This window comes from Equus asinus, chromosome 10 (genome assembly GCF_041296235.1).
Source record: "Equus asinus isolate D_3611 breed Donkey chromosome 10, EquAss-T2T_v2, whole genome shotgun sequence".
In the NCBI taxonomy this organism is placed as follows: Eukaryota; Metazoa; Chordata; class Mammalia; order Perissodactyla; family Equidae; genus Equus; species Equus asinus.
In genome coordinates, this window is record NC_091799.1 from 9778655 (window position 1) to 9802899 (window position 24245).

A 24245-nucleotide genomic window follows, 5' to 3' on the forward strand; every position below is an offset into this window, starting at 1 on the left:
CGAGAGCAACTCAACGTTCACACAAAGCTCCAAAGACCACCTTCTTAACAGATGCACAAGCCAGGAGAAAAACGGACAGAGGATGTTTAGCAGGTCGCTCAAAGAACAACAAATACTGACAGCCAGTGAACACGTGAGAAGCTGCTCAGCTCCATTCACAACATCAGTTAAACACTGGAGTTCCAGGAGCGCAGACTGCAGGAGAGGCGAGAAAGCCATCTCAGCTCCCACAGGAGGAGGCAGAGCCCACGGGTGACCTGCCAGCACCGAAGTCTACCTTCTAAATGCAGATCACATGCATGACCACAATCACACTCCACGAAGCATGACACTGAAGGCCCCCACGTATTGCGGGAAACAACAGAGGACAGTAACACGTGGAGTGGAGCGCGCATCCCGTAAAAAGACAGGGAGGCCTGGCAGCAGGTTTGCGGCCGTGGGCAAAGCTACAAGAGGCAGCGGGGCGTGGTGAGAATGAGACTCCTCCTGGTCACAGGATGTGAGGGCACCAAGCCTACTGTAGCCACCGTTTAAAAGCCACCACGAGAGTCAGGACCCTGAGGGCTGCCTTCCTTATACTTCTCTATAGGAAAGGGAAAAAAACTAATAAATGATATTTAAAATAAATGAATTTTTAATTCCCTTTACATCTCTAATATTAGCACTTTCCACCAATTTACTTTTGAACAATTACCATAAGAGCTGGGGACAATATTTTAAAATTTGCCCCGAAACCTGCTAAATAAGTAGAGGAGGCATTAATTGCCTAAAAATGAATGTGAAATTTAAGCAACACAAGAAAAGACATCCCCAAACTCTGAAAGTTGAAGGAAAATGCTTTACACATGCCAAGGCCATACCTACAGAGCACAGAGCTGACTCAAAGTGTAAAATGCTTATCAACAAAATTATGCATTTCAAACAAGTCACTATTTAACCAACTCACCTGGAACTTCTCTGCCTGCTCTTAGTTTTAGAATAACTCATTAGATATAATAAAAATTTTCTCAAAAAAGTCTGCTATATAGGCTACGAATAGTAAAACAGCAACTACGTATCCATATCAGCATGATTCTCAACTCCCCATCTATTTATCCCCCTCAGAACTGAAAGAGCATCAAGACAGGCCCAGACGTCAGCATCATTCTACTCAGGCCTGTACCCCGTGCCCTGGAGACCCCAGCCCAGTACTACGCCCTGGGACCACCTTCAGACAGTGCCTGGCCAGCAGAGGCCACCGCACTGCCACCTCCCAGAGCTGGTTCTCAGGCAGACATGGATCAAGTATTCAGCGGCCCCCATCCAGGATACACCAGGCCTCGACAGACTGCACATCCACAGGCCCAGTCAGCAGGCCTGGGTGCTTGCTCCAGCCAGGAGGACAGAGGCTTCCCCAGGGTCAGCTCCTTGCCTATAGGAGGAAGAGACCTGCCCCTGAGGAGAGTGCCCAGGACAGAACAAGGTACGTCCCACAGGCCGAGGACGAGCAGCATGACTGGCACACAGCCAGCCATCGATTGATTCTCATCAGTCTAGAGCTTAAAAAAAGCTCAAGATGTTAACTTCAACGAATGCTGTACATTCAAAATAAACTAATCTAGAATTCAAGAGAAATAAAATACAAAAATCCAAGTCAGAAGTAGGTAGGGGCTTTATTAAAGCCTAGAAGTGCCCAGACTGCGCACCGACGGTCCACACTGCAACACTCTTCACCCAAGGAGGTGAGAAAGGCCTACCTTCTGGGCGTGGTCAGCTGCCAACACACTCTCTTTGGAAGTCCTGCTGTCCTCCGTGGGAAACACAGCGGCCTGCTCAGCTCCCTGATCTTCGTCCTCATCAAGTTCCTCCGAGTCTTCCTCCTCCGAGTCCATCTCCAAGCTCTCCCCGTTCACATGAAGGGCACTGTCGCCCAGGTCCTTCTCGCCCTGGAACATGGCAGGGGTACGTCCATCATGCAGAACCCCAGCATGAGGAACAACCTGCTAACGTCACCAGGGCGTGGCCTGCGGGACTAGACACAGCGACTCAGCCACAGGGGGAGTGCCAGTAGGCAGTGGGCGGGGTGAGGAGGCCTCCAACAACCCACCTGGACAGGAGGCTGCACCCTAGAGCAGAGGCACTTTAGGCCTGGGTTCCTTCAAACGGGATCGAGGTCACCCAAATGACTGGCAACCTCACATGGTGCTCTTTTGGCCAAAGAGTTCCTGGATACAGACTCTTTATTTCCAAGCACACCTACAAATGACACAAGCGTCCCTCTTACCTTGGAACCCACAGTGGAATGAGTTATGCTCTTAAACATCTCAATCACCGTCCTCTGTTTTAATACTTTGGTCTTTTTCTTAGGAACCAGGCTATAGGTTCCCATTCTTCGTTTTTTCTTCCGAGATACTGCAGCTGCTAAAACAAAAGGCAAGCAAGCTAAAAAAAAAAAAGTCAAAAGGGGACAAGAAAGGAAAAGAAACACATTCAAGTGTTTTTAAAGGTAGGTGACAGTTCACAAATCTGATTACCAAAGTCATAGCATGCCACACAGTGATAGCCATTTCTTACTTGTCCTAAATTGCACAGGGAAAGCTGAAAATACCTCACAGATCATTTGTTTTATTCACAATGAAACGCTAAGCTGTACAGATGGCAGCATGAATCACGCCCCCACAGGCAGGAGAACCCACCACCTCAGCAGCAGGGCCTGGAATGCCTCGCACACCCAGCCCCTGCCTCTGAACACGAGCAGTGCTGCGAAGGAAGAGGCCTCCCTGCCAATCCCTGGGATGGGGCTGCGTCAAGTTTCCTGAGACCCTCTTCTCTTATCTACAACGAGAAGTCAGTCGCATGGTCTCTGGACATGTCTACCTCTAAAGCAGGACCACGTAACAGTGACCACAGTCCACCACCACCAGGACCCTTTCCCCATCACCTGCCTCCTCACTCAGCCGCCCTCCAACTGAGAGGAAAGAAGTCCTTGAAGCCACGGCCCAGCGAACTATCGAGGTACCCAAGGGCGAGGAAGGGGAGGATGGGGAGGAGCAAAGGCCCAGGGGGTCTTGGAGCACGTTTTCAGACAAGCGGCAGTGGCAGGAGACCGATGGGGGCTTGGGGACCCGACCCAGTTCTGGATGAAGCAGCTCCTCCAGGTTGACTGGCTTTATAGAATGAGGTTCTCTACAATACTTCATTTTTTAAAAGCATTTCAGGGCTTAAAAATAATCTGAAAAACACTGCTTTAACATAGAGGAACTCTATTAACGGGCTGAAAAAAATACTTTATGTTTTAGTTCCACAAAATGTAGAAAAAGAATGCATGAGTATGGACTGTAAACACTGCATGGGTCATGCTGACAGCCCCACGAGCACATGGCTTCGAGGACACTACATGTCCTCATCACGAGGAAGCACGGCTTTGTCCGTCACATGCTAGAATGAGGTGACTGGGCAGCAGGGACAGGCGAGCCAAGCTGAGATACGAGTCCTCTGTGGTCACAGGAGGGAGAGTAAAATGCACTTTGTCACCAACCTGTGACTCTGCTCACGGCTCCTGCTTGTGGTGCAGCAAGATGGAAGAGAACAGAATCTTCTGAGATCATGACCACAGTAACTTAAAATATTAGTGACAAGAGATGAGCTGGAATCTCAAACTTTCTACTGTACCGGCTTAAGCACCCCTCCTACAGGGAAGACAGCACTAACAGGCAGAGGAAGGAGTGAGATCTGAAGAACAAAGTGGGCAAACCATTTCTGGCTCCCTGGACACTGTCACAAAGGGCTGTGTCCACATCCACCACACTGAGTAGACTACGTGTGTCCGATCCCAGCCCAGACACCCCTTGCCTTCCCCCAATACTGAAAGGTACACTAGCAACTACGCAATGAGGTGAGGGGGCCACAACGGCGCTCCCCTCTGTAGGCGCAGAAATTGTGACTTCTGCTTCTTCCCTGGGAGGTGACAACAACAGGAGCAGCCCAGCTCAGGGCATATCCATAAGCAAAGAACAAGGTCAGTGCGCTGCTGAAGGTGCGTCCATGCTGTGAGGCTGACTCACACACTGTCCCAAAGTAATGCACCAGCTTAGCGCCATTTCCAGCTTACGGGTGAGGAAAGGAAGAAGGATGTGGAAGGGCTGATTATGGGAAACTGCTAAACACACTGAGCACTTCTTTTAAGACAACTTATACTAAAAAGATGAAATAATAAAGCTAAAATAGGGAAAATCTTACATTAACAGAAACACTGACTTCGACAATCCTTGCCAGTCCTCACACACATGGGTGCAATTCCAGAGAGTTCTGCAGAGTACCCGGTTTGACTGTTTAAAACAAGCAATAGTGAGCCAAAACAGGCAGAAGGCTGGGGCAGGGGAGGCAGACTGATCTTGTTTTCTAACTACCACACTCCAATAAACAGAACGAGGGCTTCCTGGAGAGACAGCCAATTCCAGACTAGACCGGGGAAGGACAAGACGAGCTGGGACCATCCGGCTGAGTCAGAAAGTCCTCATCAAGTGAAGAGGTCACGTCAGAGGACTCGGGAACCAGCCAGAGGGGCAAAGTGGGACAAGCGGATAAGATGGTGACCGATTAGAGCCCAGAGACTCAACCAAGGATCCATGAGTGGAGACTTAAAAATAGATAGACAGATACACAGATGGGAAGGTGAAGCACTTCTTTCCAGCAGAAACTCCACTAACAAATGAAGAGGGAGTGACGGAGTCAGGAACCCACCCTGCAGCCACCAGTCTGGGCGGGCATCCTCAGATGCTGAAGCCACCAGTCGGATCTGAGGAGAAGCAGGACATGTGCAGAGCTGCAAAGGACACACGCTGATCACAATTTAGGGAATAGCAGCTTTGTGACCGACGGACCTGCAGACCCGACCTGGCCATGGACGGACAAATGGCCACCACATACACCCTGAGGAGATGCAGTGAGGACACGCCCCTCAGTGACGTTCCATGACCTGACACTGACCAGGGGAAATGGCAGCAAACCCGCAGAGGAATGCTCCAGATTAACAGAGGCTAACGAGACACAGCACTAAGTGACTGTAGGACCCTCGACTGGAACCTGGACCAGAAATGCTTCCCTGTGCTATAAAGGACATTAATAGGGCAACTGGCAAAGCTGAACGAGGCATGAAGATTAGATAACAGTATTGCGACAAAGTTAATTTCCTGATTTTGACAACTGTGCTGCAGTTATCTAAGAGAATGTCCTTATTTTTAGGAACATTACATTGTTATTTTTAGGAAACAACACTGAAGTATTTAGAGGTCAAAGGGCCCAATGCCTGCAATTTACCTTCCAGTTTCAGAAATAAAAAGTTTTAAGGGCAGGCAAAGCTATACACATGTGGTAAAATGCGGGAAGACACACACGAATTCTCACAGAACTTGTGCAACTGTTCTGGAAGTCTGAAATTACTTACAAATAAAAAGTATTTATGAGTCCAGAAGAAGACATGCACTTATCACGGGGTTACACTCCCTGGTCCAGCCTTTCAGATGGACAGCCCCCAGCATACCAACCACCAGGCTGACCTCACTTGCATCTGTGAGCCCCCACCTGACATGTGTGAAGGCCTCGTGCAAAGGGCCTTTCTGTACTGGAGGGAGGCATCTCATCTCTGTAGAAATTGTGTCCTAGAGTCTCGAGAGGGAGGCCCCTCACTCTAGGCAAGCCCATACCAGTATTCTCCCTGTGGGGCTCTCATGCAGCCCCCACCTCCTGCAAAAGGATCCAGTGAGGAGGCAAATGTCCATCCAATCTCCCAACTGACCAGGAACAGAAGCAAGCTCAGAAGAGAGAGGAGAGCAGCTCACAGGGACGTGGTTGGTAACACAGCTGGAACCAAACCACGGGTCTCCCCAGTGCACCGTGATGTTTCCTCCAACAGCACCTGATTTGTAAACTGGGCGAATTTTGAAACCCAGACAGTCTTTCACCCAATTAGACCAAGGCAGTAAGATCTTAGTAATGAAAACAACCTTCGCCCTGAGACTGACAATAAGCGAAGAAATCAACACAGGGTTCAGACGAGGCTCTAGTGCAGAGGTCGACGCCCCTCTGCGGGTGGGCGTGAGCGGAGGAGGTTGGGGCTCCAGTGGCCCTCATGAGAGTACATACACACCCTGTCAGACAGACTCCATCTGTCGAGGCGCAGGCCCTAACACACACTCAGAGAGCAAGGACAGCTGCCGTGCCTCCTTTTACCTGTCTGTGACTTTGTGGTGGCCACGTAGCATTGGTTTTGAGGTAGCGACTGATGAAGGGGCGGGAAGGGGGGTAAAAGCTGCTGTCGTCCAAAATCAGAAATGTTTTTGTTGATGTCCTCTTTTGGCTCCTCATCTCGAGCTTCTCGAACTTCTCTGGGATCCTTACTGGCTGCATGCTTCAAAACAAACACAATTAATCACTATAATTACGCACAAGCGGATGGTCATTGAAACAACATGCCCTACAAAACACAGCTCCTTTCCCCAGGAACTCCCCTCAACCGAAAGATGACTTGCCACGAGAGGAGGAGAAAGTTCGAAAGCGTGCTGTCACCACAGAAGCACCTGGCACGGAAGCACGTGCGCCCAGCTCCCCCTTGAAGACAGGGGTCAGCATCCACAAGCAAAGACTGGTGTTTACATTTGCAAAAGGAAGAAGAAGAAGAAGGAAGCAGCAGCAGCGACATATGTGACACACAAAACCTGAAACAGTTTCTACCTGGTCCTTTACAGACAGAGTTTGCCAACCCATGACTTAGGTAATAAAATATTACTAAGTTAAAAACACTCAAAACGGGCAGCACGGAAACCTCTCGGAAAGCGCTTTCACAGTTTATCACAGCCACACTCTGCGACATCCCCCAAATGGGAGACACGCCACGACAGATAATCACACTACACTTTTAAAACTGTCTTTTGCTCACAGTTTTGCCGTCTGTCTTCAGTCTCAGCCTCCCAAGACTCCAGCAGCCTGTAATATCGACATGAAACCCCTAGGGCCAATTCAGGGCCCTGCTTTCTTCCAGATGCCCAGGCACCACCAACCCTCTCCCCTCCAGCTACTTCCTTAAAGCCTTCACATAGTTAGGTCTCAAATCAAATTCAATTTAATCAAATTGTACTGTGCACACAGCAGGTGCAATAAACAGTGAAGAAACTGGCATCCTTCAAAAAATGGTGCTAGGAAAACTGGATATCCACACACAAAAGAATGGAGTTGGACCCTTACCTCACATTATATATAAAACTTAACTCAGAATGGATCAAAGACATAAAACTCTTAGAAGAAAACATAGGGGGAAGCTTCACAACATTGGATCTGGCAATGAATTCTTGGATATGACACCAAAAGCATAGGCAGCAAAAGAAAAAACAGATAAGTTAAGACTATATCAACATTAAAAATTTCTGTGCATCAAAAGACACAATCAATAGAATGAAAAGGCAACCTACATAGAATGGGAGAAAATATTTGCAAATCATATATCTGATAAGGGATTAATATCCAGAATATATAAAGAACTCTATGACTCAAACAACAAAACAAGCAACCCAATTAAAAAATGGGCAGAGGATCTCAACATTTTTCCAAAGAAGATATACAAGTGGCTAAAAAGCACATAAAAAGATGCTCAACATCGCTAATAATCAGGAAAATGCAAATCAAAACCACAATGAGGTATCAGTTCACATCCATTAGGATGACTACTATCAAAAAAAAATAAACTAGAAAATTGTCAACTATACCTCAATTAAAAAAAAAAAAAAAGAGGGGGCTGGCCCGGTGGCCAAGTGGTTAAGTTTGTGCACTCTGCTTTGGCAGCCCAGGGTTTCGCAGGTTCAGATCCTGGGCATGGACTTGGCACCACTCATCAAGCCATGCTGAGGCAGCATCCCACATGCCACAACTAGAAGGACACACACTAAAAATATGCAACTATGTATTGGGGGGCTTTGGGGAGAAAAAGGAAAAATAAAATTAAAAAAAAATAGAAAACAACAAATGTTGGCAAGGATGTGGAGAAACTGGAGCCCTTGTGAACTGTGGTGAGAATGCAAAATGGTGCAGCCACTGTGGAAAATAGGACAGCGGTTCCTCAAAAAGCCAAACACAGAATTACCACATGATCTAGTAATTCCACTTCTGGATACATCTAGAAGAAGTGAAAGCAGAGTCTCAAAGAGCTATTTGTGGGGCTGGCCCCGTGGCTAAGTGGTTAAGTTCACGCACTCTGCTTTGGCAGCCCAGGGTTTCACTGGTTTGGATCCTGGACGCGGATATGACAGCGCTCATCAAGCCATGTTGAGGCAACATCCCACATGCCACAACTAGAAGGACTCACAACTAAAAATATACAACTATGTACTGGGGGGCTTTGGGGAGAAAAAGGAAAAAAAATAAATAAAATCTTTGAAAAAAAAAAGAGAGCTATTTGTACACAACAGTTCACAGCAGTATTATTCACAATAGCCAAGGGGTGAAAGGAACCCAAGTGTCCATGGACAGATGAATGGATAAACAAAATGTGGTAAATGTGCAATGGAATATTATGCAGCTTTAAAAAGGGAGGAAATCCTGACACGCTATAACCTGGAGGACATCATGCTGAACGATATAAGCCAGACACAAATGGACAAGTCCCATAGGACTCCACTTAAATGAGTCATCTAGAGGAGTCAGATCCAGAAACAGAAAATAGGATGGTGGTATCAGGGGTTGGGGGAGGGCAACGGTGAGACGGTGTTTCATGGGGACAGAGTTTCAGTTTGGGAAGATGAGAAAGTCCTGAAGATGGATGGTGATGGTTGCATAACAATGAGAACGTGCCACAGAAGTGAACACTTCAGATGGTTAAGATGGTACATTTTATGTCACGTGTGTTTTATGACAATAAAGAAAAAGGCATCCCCATGCCCTGGGCCAACATTAGGGAGACGCTGGCTCCCACCACAGGCCACCTGTGTACCCACCCAGGATACAAGCTCGTGCAGCTGCAGCAGTTTCTCTTCGCTTCTTCCAGTGGGCCCACCCATCCTCAGCTCAGGGGCCGCCTGCCTGTGGCAACTGGATGTCTCTGGCCCTGAACTCGTGGGCTCTGAACATGGCTCCACCCTGGAGTGCCCTTCCTTTTCTCCCTCTAACAACTGAGGCTCTCTTGCCTCCTCCAAGCACAGCTCAAATACAACTGCTCCCTACACCTCCACAATTAACTGACCCTGGCACAAACAGCACTGTTTAAATGTAACTCATTAGCTCTGTAAAATTCTTCAGTCTTTCTCAAATATGCCAGGTTTGTCTCTAATGAAGTCACTGTTTGAACCCAGGAATCAGACATTGCTCCCTGATGCCTCCTACAGACCACCAAGCAGACTGTGCAACCCACAGTGGCTATCAACCTCAGCCAGCGCCCGTGGACCAATACAAAATCGGATTTTAAAGTATACATAAATGAGGGGTGAAAATAAAACCTGAGAAGGAAAGAGCCACATAAGGCTAATTCCCACTTGGTATAAAATCCATCCTTTGACTCAAGACGTTAGTTTTGAAAATCTAAAAAAGAAAATTAAGAACTTGGGTGAAGATTCTTGATTTTGTTAGGGCTCTATTATCTGACAAGGCAAAAAGATGAGAGACAAGATCTGCTCCTCACAGAGGCAGAGACGCTGGCCTCTGACTTCACAGTGCGCCCATGCCTTGAGGGAGGCTCGTCGGCAGAGCCTCGGCCACCCCCCACACGGACGGAGGGGCACCGGCAGCACTGCAGTGTCGCAGCTGCAGAGGCGGTGCCCACATCACCACCCACGACTGAGGCACCCGCAGCCGACAGCGCCTGGCCCTCACGGGCCCTCCCTGCCCCCAGCACTCCGCACAGCAGCTCTCCCCTCCCCACTCTGGTGACTGTCAGGCCTCTGCCCAGTACCCACTCCCTGAAATGGCAGCCAGACCCATTCAGTGTATCCACTCAACGTGAGTTCTCCTGGCCCAGCCTACTTCTCCTTTCAGCACTTAATTCCAGGTGCAACAGGACGAGGATGCGTACAACTACTGTACTAGGAACTGCCTCTCCGGGCGGGACCGAGAGCACAAGAATGGGGCCTCGACTTTTCCTGGGAACCTAGAGAATACCGGTGGGTATGTGTGGAAGGAGAAGAGGGGAATGTGGCAACAGACGGGAAAGGGGCGCGCTGACACCCCTGGAGTGTGCACAGTGCAATCAGGGAAAGGGCCTCAACAGGAACCACAGTAACAAGCATTCAATGCAGACAAAAAAGGTTCCTTTCCAGAAGCTTCCACCTTCTTTGCCCAAACAGTGGATGCATACACCCATGCTGGTGCTTTTGCAGGACCAACACTGGGTGCAGGGGAGCAAGCCGCCCTGCACTGCCAAGGGACGGCAGACTGTGCCGCTGCAGGAACACCTTCACTTGAAGCTCTTAAAAGGAAATAGCTATCACTAACTATAAGCCTACGACACTGATTTTATCATGGGAACAACTGGTTTTAAAACACAATTTCCAACGAAACATGGTTTCCTAAGAAAACCAAACAAGGCTGGACTAGGTTTGGAGAGGAGAACCCCGAGGGGAGGCCAGAAGGCTCTGGCCGCAGGCACTGCGCGGCTCCCGGAGCGAGGAGGGCACCACACCAAAGGGACCCTTGAGGACTCTGCCTGTCCTGGTTCGGTCTTTTCTTGCAGCGTGACTATTTCCTCCCTCCTCCCACAGGGACCCCACAGCTCCAAGGTGTGTAGCAGGCAAGACAGTCTTGAGGAAATCAGTTTCTGAAGCCTCAAAACCCTTCCGCGCAGCTGACCACCCTGAGAACGCTCAGTAATTTCCCACAAGATCGTGTGTGTGCAGCTGACTGCACACTGCTAGTAATGACTGCTGATAACGACTCAACCCGGGACAAAGCCAACACTTAACCAAGCCTGATGGTCAGAGAAACTTCTTGAAATTAAATTTCAAATTGCTTTTTTCCCCTATGGGAATATGACAGGGTAACAATAAAAGATCCTTAAGAAGAAAAATATATTAGAATAAAATCTTGGAAGTAGCAGTAATGAAACAAAAGTCTAAATTTCAAGGAGATCAATAAATAACGAAAAATTTCTCACATGCAATTTAAAATAGATAATAGTGGGATCAAAAATGAATTTCACCCTAAACCTCACATCCAATTAAAAATTAACTCAAAATCACATAAAGTTCATATAAAACTTAAGAAATCTTTTTTAAAAGGACAGGGGCCAGCCCCATGGCCAAGTGGTTAAGTTCACCCACTCCGCTTTGGTGGCCCGGGGTTTCACAAGGTCGGATCCTGGGTGCGGACCTAGCACCGCTCATTAAGCCATGCTGAGGTAGCATCCCATATGCCACAACTAGAAGGACCCACAACTAAAAATAGATACAACTATGTACCAGGGGGTTTGGGGAGAAGAAGGAAAAGTAAAATCTTTAAAAAATAAATAAATAAAAGGAGAGAAACTCTCAAGATCTAGGCCTAAGTAAGGAATTCTTAGACATGATACCAAAAGCATAAGCCATAAAAGAAAAAAATTTAGATAAACTAGACTTCATCAAAATGAAGAACTTCTGCTCTGTGCAAGACCCTCTTGAGAGAAGGAAGACAAGCTACAAACCAGGAGGAAATATTTGCAAACCAACACCTGACAAAGAGTTCACATATCCAGGACTCTCAAAGCTCACAAAACACATACAGTCACAGGCTGCACAACGACATTTCGGTCAATGACGGACCACACATATACTGGTGGTCCCATAAGACTGGCACCGTGGAGCCTAGTTGTGCAGTAGGCGCTACCATCCAGGTTTCCCAAAGTCACTCTGTGATGTTTGCACGATGATAAAATCACCTAACAACACATTTTTCAGAACATGTCCCCATCATTGAGCAACATAAGACTGTAGTAGTAAAACAGGCAAAAGGTATGACAGTCATTTCACCAAAAAGGACATACAGACGGCAAATAAGCACACGAAAAGATGTCATCACCATCAGTCATTAGGGAAGTTTAATTAAAACCACAATGACATATCACAGCTAAAATAAAAAAATAATGGCAACGCCAAACGGTGGCAAGGATGTGAGAAACTAGATGGCTCACACCTTGCTGAGGGAATGTAAAATGCTATAGCCTGCCTAGAATATGGTTTGGCAGTTACTTACAAAACTAAACACCCAATTACCCTATGACCCTGCAATTGCACTTCTGGATATCTATCCATAGAAATGAAAACTTATGACCAAACAAAAACGTGTACATAAATGTCCAGAGCAGCTTTAATGTAACAGTCAAAACCTGGGAACCCCCGCAGTGTCCTTCAAGCGGCGAGTGGTTAAACTCTGGCACGTGCACGCCACAGAAGTCTCCTCAGCACTAAGAGGAAGAGACTACGGCTACGGCTTGGCTGAAGGAACTGTGCTGAGTGAAAAAGCCACTCTCAAAGGGCCCTCCTTTATAGTCCTGTCTTACAGAGGATGAACTAACAGACCACAGAGATGGAGCGCATGGTCAGGGACGGGCGGGTGACTCTGATGGGACACTAGGAACCTCGCAGGGCTAGGAGGCCACATAAGTCTACACTGAGCTCTGGTTACGCAAACTGTCACCTGGGGGAAGCCGGGCGAAGGGCACAAACAGTCTCTCTGCACTGTCTGTGCAGCTTCTTGTGAATCCACATGATCCTGCTCAAGTTTTGGCACGCAGAGAGAGTGCTGTAGAGGAGGAGGCTGAGTCAGGGCCAGCGGGCTGGGCAGGGGTGAAACTGTGCAGGGGGACATGGGCGTCTGGGGCACCCACCCTGGCTACTCTAGAAGAGCAGATGGCGAGGTGGCTGTGGCCCCGGAGACAGTCAGCAATCCAGCACCACAGCACACCCGCGGCTCCCCAACCACCACTGCAGGGGCCACAGAAAACACAGAGTGAGCTCACAGTCGGGCAAGACGCAATCACAGAAGCAGAGACAAGCACACTCCTCGGGGAAGAATCACCACAAATGAGAGGTGCAAGCCCACAGAGGATTCCCACCTAAGGATAAGTCTCCTTTAAGGCAGAGACTATAAAAGAATTATCATCAATGTCTTTGAAGGAAAAGATGAAATATAACTAAGCATACAGATTTTTTTAATGAAAAGAACTAATTGGAGATACGGGGTGTGAAAAAAATAATTGCCAGAGTTAAAAACATCAATATGTGGACTGAACAGAAAGAATATAAAGTGCTGAAGAACCACTGAGAAAGCTGGAAGACAGGCGAGGTGCCATCCAAGGAGACAGAAGACCCAGCCCACAGAGGGAAGCTGCGCAAAGCCCACGTCCAGGGCTGAGGGAAGAGGCCGTCGCACACAACAGTGGCGGAGGGGTCTGTGTGCACAGCCCTGGAGGGTGGAGGGTAGCAGAAGGAAGCCTCACGTGACCTCCTAGTGACGGACAATCAGACTGGCTTCAGAATGCTCACCTGCAACACCAGGTGCAAGAAACCCCAAGGGAATAGGACTGCACCCCTAGAATCCATCCCTGGCCAAATCCACACAGAACCAGGACAGCAGAACACCACGCTGCAGACATCCTGAGGAAGCGCATCGTGCACAGGCACAGATCCAGGGTGGCGGCACACACCACCTCGCTCAGCAGTCAAGTAGGGAAGCACTGCCTGCTCTCAGCACAAAACCCTGAGCCCAGGGGCTTGGACCTGCGTGTCTCCAAGGTGGTCTGCTGCCCCCTCCCTTCCGTCGCACCGTGGACCTAACCATCCTCATGTCCACTCGTTTCCCAAAGAGATGCAGCAGGTGCTGAGCTTCCCGAGCCAGAGCGAAAGCCCCAGGCCCAGAGCAGAGGAGGAGTGGTCTCCATGCAAGCATCTGCCCGCCTTTACTCAGCAGGCACTGGGCACCCACAAGGAGGTGGAGCCCAGAAGGCAGGCTGAGGGTCATCTGCTATCTCTCTCATGCAGGAACCATCAGCAGCACTTCCCAACCCTTCACAGGCCCACAGGTGGCCACTGTCAAATGACCACTGCCATTTACTGGCCTTTCTTCTTAACGCACAGAAGTCCATCTGCCATTGTTACCACAAAAGAGAGGACAGACAGAAAAGAAACAGCAAGACAGACACTAAAGCAGGCCCGCCCCGAGAGAGAAGCATTACCAGGCCCAGGATGGATTTCGGCATGGTCTTCCGTGCCCTGTGAACCTTGACATCGGGGCCAGGGGCCCCAGGCTTCTTGTCCTCTGTGTCTTTGCTCCCTTCCCCGAGCTTGGCTGGCACTGTGGCTGGTGCCTGAGGAAAAGCACTAGGAGTCCTCCCTTTGCCGGTCCCTCCAGGAAGGGTTTTTGCAGCATGACCAGGAAGTGAAGAGGCCAAAGTGCTGGTAATCCGCAAGGGCTGCTCCTGCAGGGACGGCTTGCTGAAGAAGTATCCATTGCTTCCAACGACAGAAGTCTGTGTGAAGTCGTCAGCTCTGACATGGTTTTGCTTCCCCACTTCAGTGTCTCTTTCTGAAATCCCATTTTCTGCTATTCGGGTTAGTTTGTTGGTACCTTCCTGTGGGCTGGCTTTTGTATTTTCCTGAGTGTGCTTTGCCGCATTTAGATGGCTGCCGGCATCGCTCTTCTCACAGGGCCCGTTGGTTTCGCCATCTGCAGCCGTGCGGGCCTCTCCCCCCTGCTTCTCTGTCAAGCCTTCATCAGCAGCCATAGAGGGCTCTGCGAACAGAGGAGAAGGGTCAGTGGCGCAACGTTAAACGAAGGAAAAATCACTTATTTCATGTGCAAACAAGCATTTAAGTTCAAAAAAATTAAATATAAAATGATGCCTTAGACATTAATTTGGAAAGTCAGTGGGTTAAGTTTGGGGAAGACCAAATCCTGAGAAGGGGAGCCTGCTTTGAGCTCAAGCACATCGGTTGCCAGTCCATCCTGCGTGCGAGTTGCGGGCAAAGGCCCGCAGTCCTGCCTCGAGAGACACACCGTCAAAGAACAGAGGCACCAAACAAACACTCCCCTCTTGGTAAGCAAGTTAATTTTTAAAAGACAGAAAGATTTCAAAACACGCTCTGCAGATTTACATATCCACCAGGAACAAATTCACCACTGCGAAATGAAACTCGCATGATACAGAGACAGAAAGAGGCTTCCGAATTAGCTTCACAAGAACAAACGTCAAGAAAATGGGTAATAAACCCAGAAAAAGAATCGCATTTTCAGTATATCAGTCGGAAGCTTCGTTACAAACCCCTGGCCTACGAGCCTGTTCTCCACGAAAGCTCAGTCTCACATGAGAACCCTGAAAGACCCTGTCCGGGACCAGCCGTCAGTAAATGCCCTGTACATCAGAAGCTCTACATGACACATCTAAGCGCAGCGGTGTCCACCACCGCAGCCGGAGGCAGAGCGCTCTGCTCAAGCACAAGCCTCCTTGATTCACTCCATCTCTAGAGTATTATCACCTAACCCTCAACAGACCTCACCAGCGACTGTACAGGCTGCCTGTCCCGCTGCCCAAGGAGGCACAGCCTGCGAGGCAGGGTGCTGCCTGTCTGTGCACCACTGCTTCCTGCGCACAGACACAGGGCCTGGCACATCACGAGTGCAGTCAACACTTTCTGAATGAATGAACAGACTGAAATAATAAATTAAATAAACTATTAAACATTTCAATATTTTTTAAAACCCTGAGCAAAACAGAACAGCTGGAAACTGACAACTCGGAGAGGCTACTAAACCACAATCTGCAGCAAATACACACTGGTTCAGACACACTAACTGAATCCCATAGGGACCAGAAATACCATCAGGACGTCCATTAACACCACAAGTGTTCAACACAGGAGGAGAACCGGGTGACACTAAAGGGAAGAGAAAGGAACGAGGCGCAAGGGCGGGAGCTAAGAGACAGAGCTTCCCCTCTGCACCCACAAGGTCATTTACTTTAGAAAACAGAATCAACTGGCCATCAAAACACAAGAGCACGTCAAGACAGCTAAACTTCAAATCAAGTTTTTCTACACTGGTATTAACTAGAAAATATAAGAGAAAAAAATAGATACTGTTTACAAAAGCAGGAAAAACTGTAAAGGATATAAATTTCTAACCGAGATTACTCAAGGCCTCTGTGGAGAGAAAAAAATTTAAACAAAAGCATTTCATGATCTCGAATGGGATGACAAAAATGCAAAGCTGTCAAGTCGCCTCAAATTAAATCTACAAATTCAACAATACCCCAATCGAAGCGCCAATCAGTATACTGAGGAACTCCAAAGCCTTATTCTAAAATGCAGGGAAATGGGGCCAGCCCGGTGGGGCAACTGTTAAGTGCACATGTTCTGCTTCGGCAGCCCGGGGTTCGCCGGTTTGGATCCCAGGTGTGGACATGGCACCACTTGGCATGCCACGCTGTGGTAGGCGTCCCACATATAAAGTAGAGGAAGATGGGCACGGATGTGAGCTCCTGGCCAGTCTTCTTCAGCAAAAAGAGGAGGATTGGTAGCAGTTAGCTCAGGGCTAATCTTCCTCAAAAAAAGTAAAAATAAAAAATAAAATGCAGGGAAATGAATTTTCACAAGTAGCAAAGTAATCATGAAAAACAGCAGCAAAGGAACAGGGGACACAGGCTCCCGACAACAGGCCTCTCACCAGCACAGGCACACCATGGTCACGGACTACGCACAGCAGGCTCATGGACAGCAGCACAAGCGGGCTAGACCCCGAAAGCTGACTGGAAAGGCCAAGTCCTGGGCCCAGCCCAGACCTGCGGTCTGAGCCTCTGAAGGTGAAGCCACACGTCTGGGACTCACCAAAATGTCTGGTGAGTCATGTGCACACCTAAGTTTGAGAAATACTGTCCTAGATGATCTGAAAACCTCAAAGCTAACAAGGCAAAACGTAGAAAAATAGATTTGTTGGTCTATAAACAGGGAAAAATTTTGTTACACATCAAAAGCATACGTCATAAGAAGAAAAAGATAAATTTGATTAGGTGGTGTGACATAACAAGACACATATGTGGTCTCTGCCCCCAGTTCCTAACACAGAGCTCCTTAAATCCCTTGAAATTCCTGAGCGCTAGGAATGTCCATTGTTCTAAAGAGGTGACTCTGGATGAGCTCCTGGATGGGGGCTGGTCACCAGAAAGACAAAGCCATGGTCAGAAGCTTGGACCCTTCTGCCCTATTCCCCATCCTCCGGAGAGGGGAGAGGAGGTGGAAACGGAGTTAATTATCTAATAAGCCTACATGATGAAGCCTCCATAAAAACCCTAAACTACGGGGGGTTCAGAGAGCTTCCAGATTGGTGAACACATCCACAAGGGGAGGGTGCCACGTCCAGAGAGGGCATGGATGCCCCACACCCCTTCTCCCATACTTTGCCCTATGCATCGCTTCCATTTGGCTGTTCCTGAGTTGCATCCTTTGCAACAAACCAGTAACAGGTGGTAAAGTGTTTTCCTAAGTTTTGCGAGTGTTCTGGGAAATTACCACACATGAGGAGAGGGTAATGGGAACCTCCAACTTATAGCCAGTTGGTCAGAAGTGTGGGTGCCCTGGGGACCTCTACTTGTGACTGGCGTCTGAAGTGGGGGCAGCCTTATGGATGGAACCCTTCACTCCAGGGAGATCATGTCGGGACTTAACTGAACTGTAGGACGCCTGAGCTGGTGTCTGCAGAGAACTGGAGAACCGCCTGACGTGAGGAAATCCCCATACCTCTAGTGTCAGAGTGCCGTGAGAGTATGCGGGAAGAAGGAAACAACAGTTTTCCTCTTAGACATCAGAATTATAGCTCCCTGCTGTCACTACTGATATTCAACATTACTCTGAAAGTTCTGGCTAGTGCAAGCAAACAAGCAAGAAATAGTAACAAAGGGCATTCAGGTCAGAAAGCAGCAGCACAATCTACTCAACAGTCGACACACTCTGTATGCAGAAAACCCAAGTCACCGGTATGTAAGCTACTAGGCCCAGTGACTGGTCCAAATCTCATAGCTTATATAAAAATTAACTCAAAATGGAAAAGAAATGTAAAATGTAAAATCATGAAGCTCTTAGGAAAAAAAACAGAAAAAAATCTTTGCGATCTAGGGCTAGGCAAAGACTCTTATCGTTGACACCAAAAGCACAATCACTAAAAGGAAAATTGCTAAACTGAATTCATCAAAATTATAAACTTCTCAGCACTAATCAACAGCAAATCTAACCCACATGGAGATGCCACTTCATGCCCACTGAGAGGGCTCTAATTAAAGACAGACGCTGACAGGACGTGGAGAAATGGAACTCTCATATAGTGCTGCTGGGAATGTTAATGGGTGTAGCTGTTTTGGAAAACAGTTTTGCAGTGTCTGATAAAACTGAACATACACTTACCATATGACACATAAAGCACTCATGGGCATTTATCCCAGAGAAATGAACAGTTATGCCCAAACAAACATGGACACAACGTTCACAGCAGCTTTTCTCTAACAGATGAAAACTGGAAACAACCCAGACGTCCCCCAGAGAGTGAATGGTTAAACAGTGGCACATCCGTGCTGCGGAACACCACTCAGGAACAAACAAGAACAGACCGCTGACTTAAGCAACTTGATGGATCCCCAGGGAATGACGCTGCGTGGAAAAGAGGAAGCACACTGTATGACAGCACTTACGTAACGTTTCTGAAATGACAAAACTACAGAACTAGAGAACAGATCAGTGGCTGCCAGGGATTAAATGCAGGAGCTGGGGAGGGAGGGACGGGAGGTGGTGGCTACGAAAGAGCAACAGGCAGGTCCTTGCATGATGGAAGTGCACCGTATCTGTAATGGGGACACACGAAGCTACAGGTGTGATAAAATGCACAGAGATAAACACAGCCACGAGAACAAGTAAAACTGGGGCAATCCAAGTAAGAGGGTAGATTGTATCCTTGTCAATATCCTGGGTGTGACACCGTGCTGCAGTCTTGCAAGACGTTGCCACTCGGGGAGACTGGGTGCAGGGCACCAGGGATGTCTCTGCACTAGTTCTTACACCTGCACCTGAACCTACACTCTCAAAAGAAAGCGCAATTACAAAAGATACACCGCAAACCCTTATACCAGCAATGAAAAACCGAAAAGTAAGATTTTAAACACACCATGTACAACAGCATAAGAAAATACGAAGTATTTTTGTGGCTACGAAAAATTAAATAAACGGAGAGACAGAGCTTGTTCGCAAGTCAGAAGCCTCAATGTTGAGTCTTACATGTAAGTCAAACAATAGAAATCTGACCAGGTGAAAAGAAGAACTCTCAGTGATGGGCATTCAGTAGAGATTCCAAACGGCTAAACCTTAGCAGTAAGGCTGAACCATATCTACCTCCTAAGTAAAATTTCTTACATAACAACAAAAAACCAACCACTGATCAAAGTTTACACTATTTCAGTGCTAAAAACGCCTACAAACAGGCTGAGAAGAGGCCAAACTTGTAGGCAAGTTAACTAATCAAGTAGCTTGGAAAAGCTCAACAATCTACTTTTGAAAAAAAAGATAACCAAATCCAACGTCATATTCAACCCACTAAGAATACTATTCAAAGTATCTAACCAAAAATTACAAGATATGCGAGAAAGCAGAAGAATCCACAATAAAGAGAAAACTCAATGAATAAAACACCCAGAAATGGCAGACATGATGGACCCAGCAGACATAAGTGTTAAAATAGCTATTACAGCACTATCAAGTATTTAAAGGAAAACAGAACCATGAAAGAAGTACGAGACACAGACACAGATATCCATACTACAGCCATCCATCCAAACAGAACTTCTAAAGATGAAAAATAGAATATCTGCAATGAAACTATCAGATACAACACTAACAGCAGATCAGAGACAGCAGCAAAAACAACTGCAGAATCTGAAGACATACCATTAGAATCTAACAAAATAAAGCTGAGAGAGAAGAAAGGCAGAAGGGTACACAAATCCTGCCTAAGTGAGCTGAGGGACCATCTGAAGCAGTCTAACTTTCTCATACTTGGAGTGCCCACAATGGGAGGAAGTGAAAACATACATTTGAAGAAGTAATGGCTGAAAAACATTTTTTACCAAATATTTTCCAAATTTGATGAAAATGATAAAAATCAGAGAACAAAGAAGCTTAATGAGCTCCAAGCAAGCTAAGCACAACAAACCAGCCCAAAGCACAACATAACCAAATTGCTGAAAATCAGTGATAAAAGAAAAATCCTAAAGCACCCAGAGAGGAAAAGACACGTTACTCACAGAAAAAAAGACAAGAGCGACTGCAGATCTCTGTTTAAACACTAAGCAAGCCAGAAAGCAGTGGAGCAACATCTTTAAACTGCTGGAGAAAAACCATTCTCCTGGATTCTGTAGCCAACACAATAGCCTTCAAACACAACATTTTTCAAACAAACAAAGGCTAAGAAAATTAGTCACAACAGAAAACCACATCAAACAATGTTAAATATGGTTCTTCAGGTGGTAGGGAAGTGATACCACATGGAAAGTCATCTACAAAAAGGAATTAAGAGTACCAGAAATGATAAACAGGCAAGAAAATATTCAAAAACTTTCTCACTTAAAAATTTTTGTTAAAAGAAAAATGAATGCTTAAGCAAATATAGTAACAACGTATTTTGGCTCTTTAACATCTGAAGAAGTAAAATCTGTAACAAGAGCATAAAGGACAAGAGGGAGAAGTGGAATTCACTATTTTTTTTTTCTTGAGGAAGACTGGCCCTGAGCTAACATCTGTGCCAATCTTCGTCTATTTTATGTGGGATTCACAGCGTGGCCTGACAAGTGGTGCTAAGTCTGTGCCCAGGTTCTGAACCCAAAAGTCCTGGGCCACCAAAGTGGGGCACACGAACTTAACCACCATGCCACTGGGCCAGCCCCCAAAATTCACTATTTTTAAAGGAACACAAGTACACAGAGTCGCATAATAATATTTAAAGGCAGACTCTGATTAAAGATAAATATTGTGAGCCCAAGAGCAAACACTGAAAAAAAAACAAAGGGATATAGCTAATACGCCAATAGTGGAGACAATATGGAATGATAAAACTATTCAGTCCAAAAGAACACACTAACAGAGAGAGAAAGGAAAACAAAAAAGGGAAAAACAAAAAAATGACAACATGGTCCAATTAAACCAAAACAAAATTGATGGTCTGAACATTCCAATAAAAAGGCAAAGATTGTCAGACTGGATAAAAAAGTAAGACCCAATGATACAGTGTCTATACAAACCCACTGTAACTATGCCTAAAACACACACAGGTTAAATGTAAAAGTACAGGAAAGCACGTATCATGCAGACCCTAAGCAGAAGAAAGCCGAGGTGACTACATACAAACTAAACTCAGCTGATTTCAGACCAGCGATGTCTATTTGTAGATGATGTGGCCTTATGCAGTCATGCACCACATAACAATGTTTTGGTCAACAATGGACCACACATGCAACAGTGGTCCCATAAGTTTAGCACCATAGAGCCTAGGTGTGCAGTAGGCACTAGCATCCAGGTTTGTGTAAGTGTACTCTGTGATGTTCACACAATGAGGGAATCACCTAACAATACAGTTCTCAGAACATACCCCACCATCAAGCAATGCATGACTGTGTATAGAAATTCCTAAGGAAGTCAAAAAAACTACTAGAAATAATAAACAAGTTCAGCAAGGTTGCAAGATATGAGATCAATAAACAAAACAAATTGTATTTCTATACAGCATCAATGAGCAAAATGAAAAAGAATTTAAAAAAAATCCCATTTGAAATAGCATCAAAAATACTTAAGAAAATATTTAATAGAAAAAGTATAAGACTTGTGCACTGAAAATTACAAAACATTACTAAGAGAAATTAAAGGAGACCTAAATAAATAGACACTCATGTTCATGGATTGAAAGACGCTGCATTGCTGAGATGGTCATACTGCCCAAATTCATCTGCAGATTCAAGACAGTTCACATCAAAATTCCAGCTGGCTTATTTGCAGTCAAGGGACCCAGAATAGGCAAGACAATCTTGAAAAAGAAAAATAAAGTTGGAGGCCTAACACACCCCCATTTCAAAACTTACTACAAAGCAACATTAATTGAGTGTGGGGTACCAGCATAAGAAAAGACCCTTGATCTACGGAAAAGAAATAAGAGTCCAAAAACAAACCCTCCTATTACAGACAACTGATTTTCAACAAGAGTACAAGGACAATTCAACGTGGAAAGAACAGTCTTTTCAACAAATGGTCCTGGGACGAGTGGGTATCCACTTGCCAAAGAATGAAGTTAGATCCCTACCTCACTCTATATGCAAAAATTAACTCAAAATGGATCTAACTATGAAAGATAAAACTATAAAACTCTAAGAAAAAAACTTAGGCATAAACCTTTGTGACCTTCTATTATGCAATGATTTCTTAGATGTTATATCAAAAGCACAAGCAACCAAAGAAAAAAACAGATAAATGACTTCATCAAAATTAAAAACTTTTGTGCTTCAAAATGCCACAGAGGAAAGGAGAGGAAGATAATGCCAGGAAGAGAAACCTGAGGCAGATCTTAGAGACCCGTCACCATGTGTGGAGGTGTGGGTGGAGCAGTGCATGGGACAGCTTGTGGAGGTGACGCACCCCAGGGGCCAAGTGGTGCAGCAGACGGGAGCCGGCAGCCTGAGTGAGAGACACAGAGGTCCACGGTGAGGGCAGAATACAGGGCAGTGCCACGCCTTTGGTCCTTCAGTGTGCAAAAGACCTCCAAGGGCGGAGGGCATATCTGAGCCAGGAGTTCCCCAGAGGGCAGGTTTCTGACCAGGGAGGGAGTGGGGTCTGGAAACAGTGCTTAGGCAGCAAGTCAGGCCACCACCCAACCTCCCAACCCAGCCTGCTCCCGGAGCCCTGACGACTCTACCGCAGTCAGAAGCATTTCTATTACAGATGTGCACTTCAACACCAAGGGAGGCACATGCAGAGAAGGCAGCCTTGCCCTTGGCTTGGCCACTGGGTCCCTTCTCCCGAGATGAGGCTGCCCTGCCACCTGCTCCCAAGCTGAGTGCCCACGCTCTGCCTTTACTCACAGTGGACGACAAGTGTGCATGCAGCAGTCACAAAAGAATATGACCATGTGGATGCAAAGAGGTGTCACAGCAGCTCTTGGGGCTGCCTGGGAAGTGGACAGGGACTGCAGCAATCCATGGCAGGAGCTGTCCTGCAGCTCAGGAAGGACACTACAGGCAGGCACCGGAGTGGGATGTGAGGCGATCCCCAGCAGGCACTCCCCCACCAGGCCATGTGAGGCTACTTCCGGGGCACTCAGAGTCGCCCCCACCAAGACACACAGGTCTGCACTGGGACGCTGGGTAGAGGCCTCTGCTTACCCACAGTGCCTCGTAAGACAGACCCCAATTCTCTGCTCATTGGAGCGGCAGCCCTCCCCTCTCCCACTGAGGCACACACAGCAATGTCATCAGCCATGGCCTCCGCCACCGCACACCCTGGTTTCTGTGTCCTCGGGGGTCACAGCAACTAGCTGTTAGCACCTCTGTCTCAGTCTCCTCCTCCTTCAATGACATGTGGAACTAGACACCATGGATGTGCAGCTAGACCACATTAGAACATCTGAAGTGCTTAGAACTATGACTGACATCAGCGAGACAGCCAATTTCCTCCTGCGTCAACTGGGGCGGTACCAACTTCAGGGGCTAGTGGACGACAGGACGACACGCTACGCATCAGTCAATCTCAGGACCACTCGTCCATCTCCCGTGACAGACACAGCCAAGCAGAATGCAGTGTCTGTACCACTCTTGGGCCATCAGCCTCATGGTGTCCAGGTGTGACACTGTTCTCCAAAGTGACCTGGTCAGTGCCCCCATGTGGCTCGTGTGACACACGAGACACCTTTGTCACAGTCTGTCCCGCAACTTAACCGACAGAGTTAAGTGGTCCCACGACAGCCCTTACAGGGCAGCCCAGAAGTTCCCCTCTACAGACACTCCTTCACCAGCCTCCCCCCACCTCCTGGCAACTATGCTGTGTTTTCCAAGCCTTCAGTTTTACCTTGTCCAGAATGTCACCCAAGCAGAGTCACACATGTGGGTCTGGCTCCCTTCACTCAGCAAAACACACCCAAGCGTCACCATGTGGCTGTGGGAATCATGCTGTTCTTCTAGCATGCTGGGTGCATGCCACAGATGGTCCTCAGGTGAAGGACCCTGTTCAAGTGGTTTTGGCTTT

The 24245-nt window shown here is 47.1% G+C and overlaps 1 protein-coding gene across 15 annotated transcripts in view; it reads right to left on the reverse strand.

Moving 5' to 3' along the window:
* Positions 1-24245, reverse strand: part of EHMT1 (euchromatic histone lysine methyltransferase 1) — a 197031-nt gene that overhangs the window by 70018 nt on the left and 102768 nt on the right. For 7 of the 15 annotated variants that reach the window (XM_070518202.1, XM_070518210.1, XM_070518206.1 and 4 more), the window contains 4 exons: positions 14165-14721; positions 6211-6388; positions 2264-2421; positions 1737-1925 (listed from right to left, as the gene is read on the reverse strand). In XM_070518202.1, coding sequence (XP_070374303.1) covers positions 1737-1925; positions 2264-2421; positions 6211-6388; positions 14165-14721 — 1082 coding nt within the window. The remainder of the gene's footprint in view (positions 1-1736; positions 1926-2263; positions 2422-6210; positions 6389-14164; positions 14722-24245) is intronic. The other 8 variants (XM_014828101.3, XM_070518209.1, XM_070518207.1 and 5 more) reach the window with 2 other exon arrangements.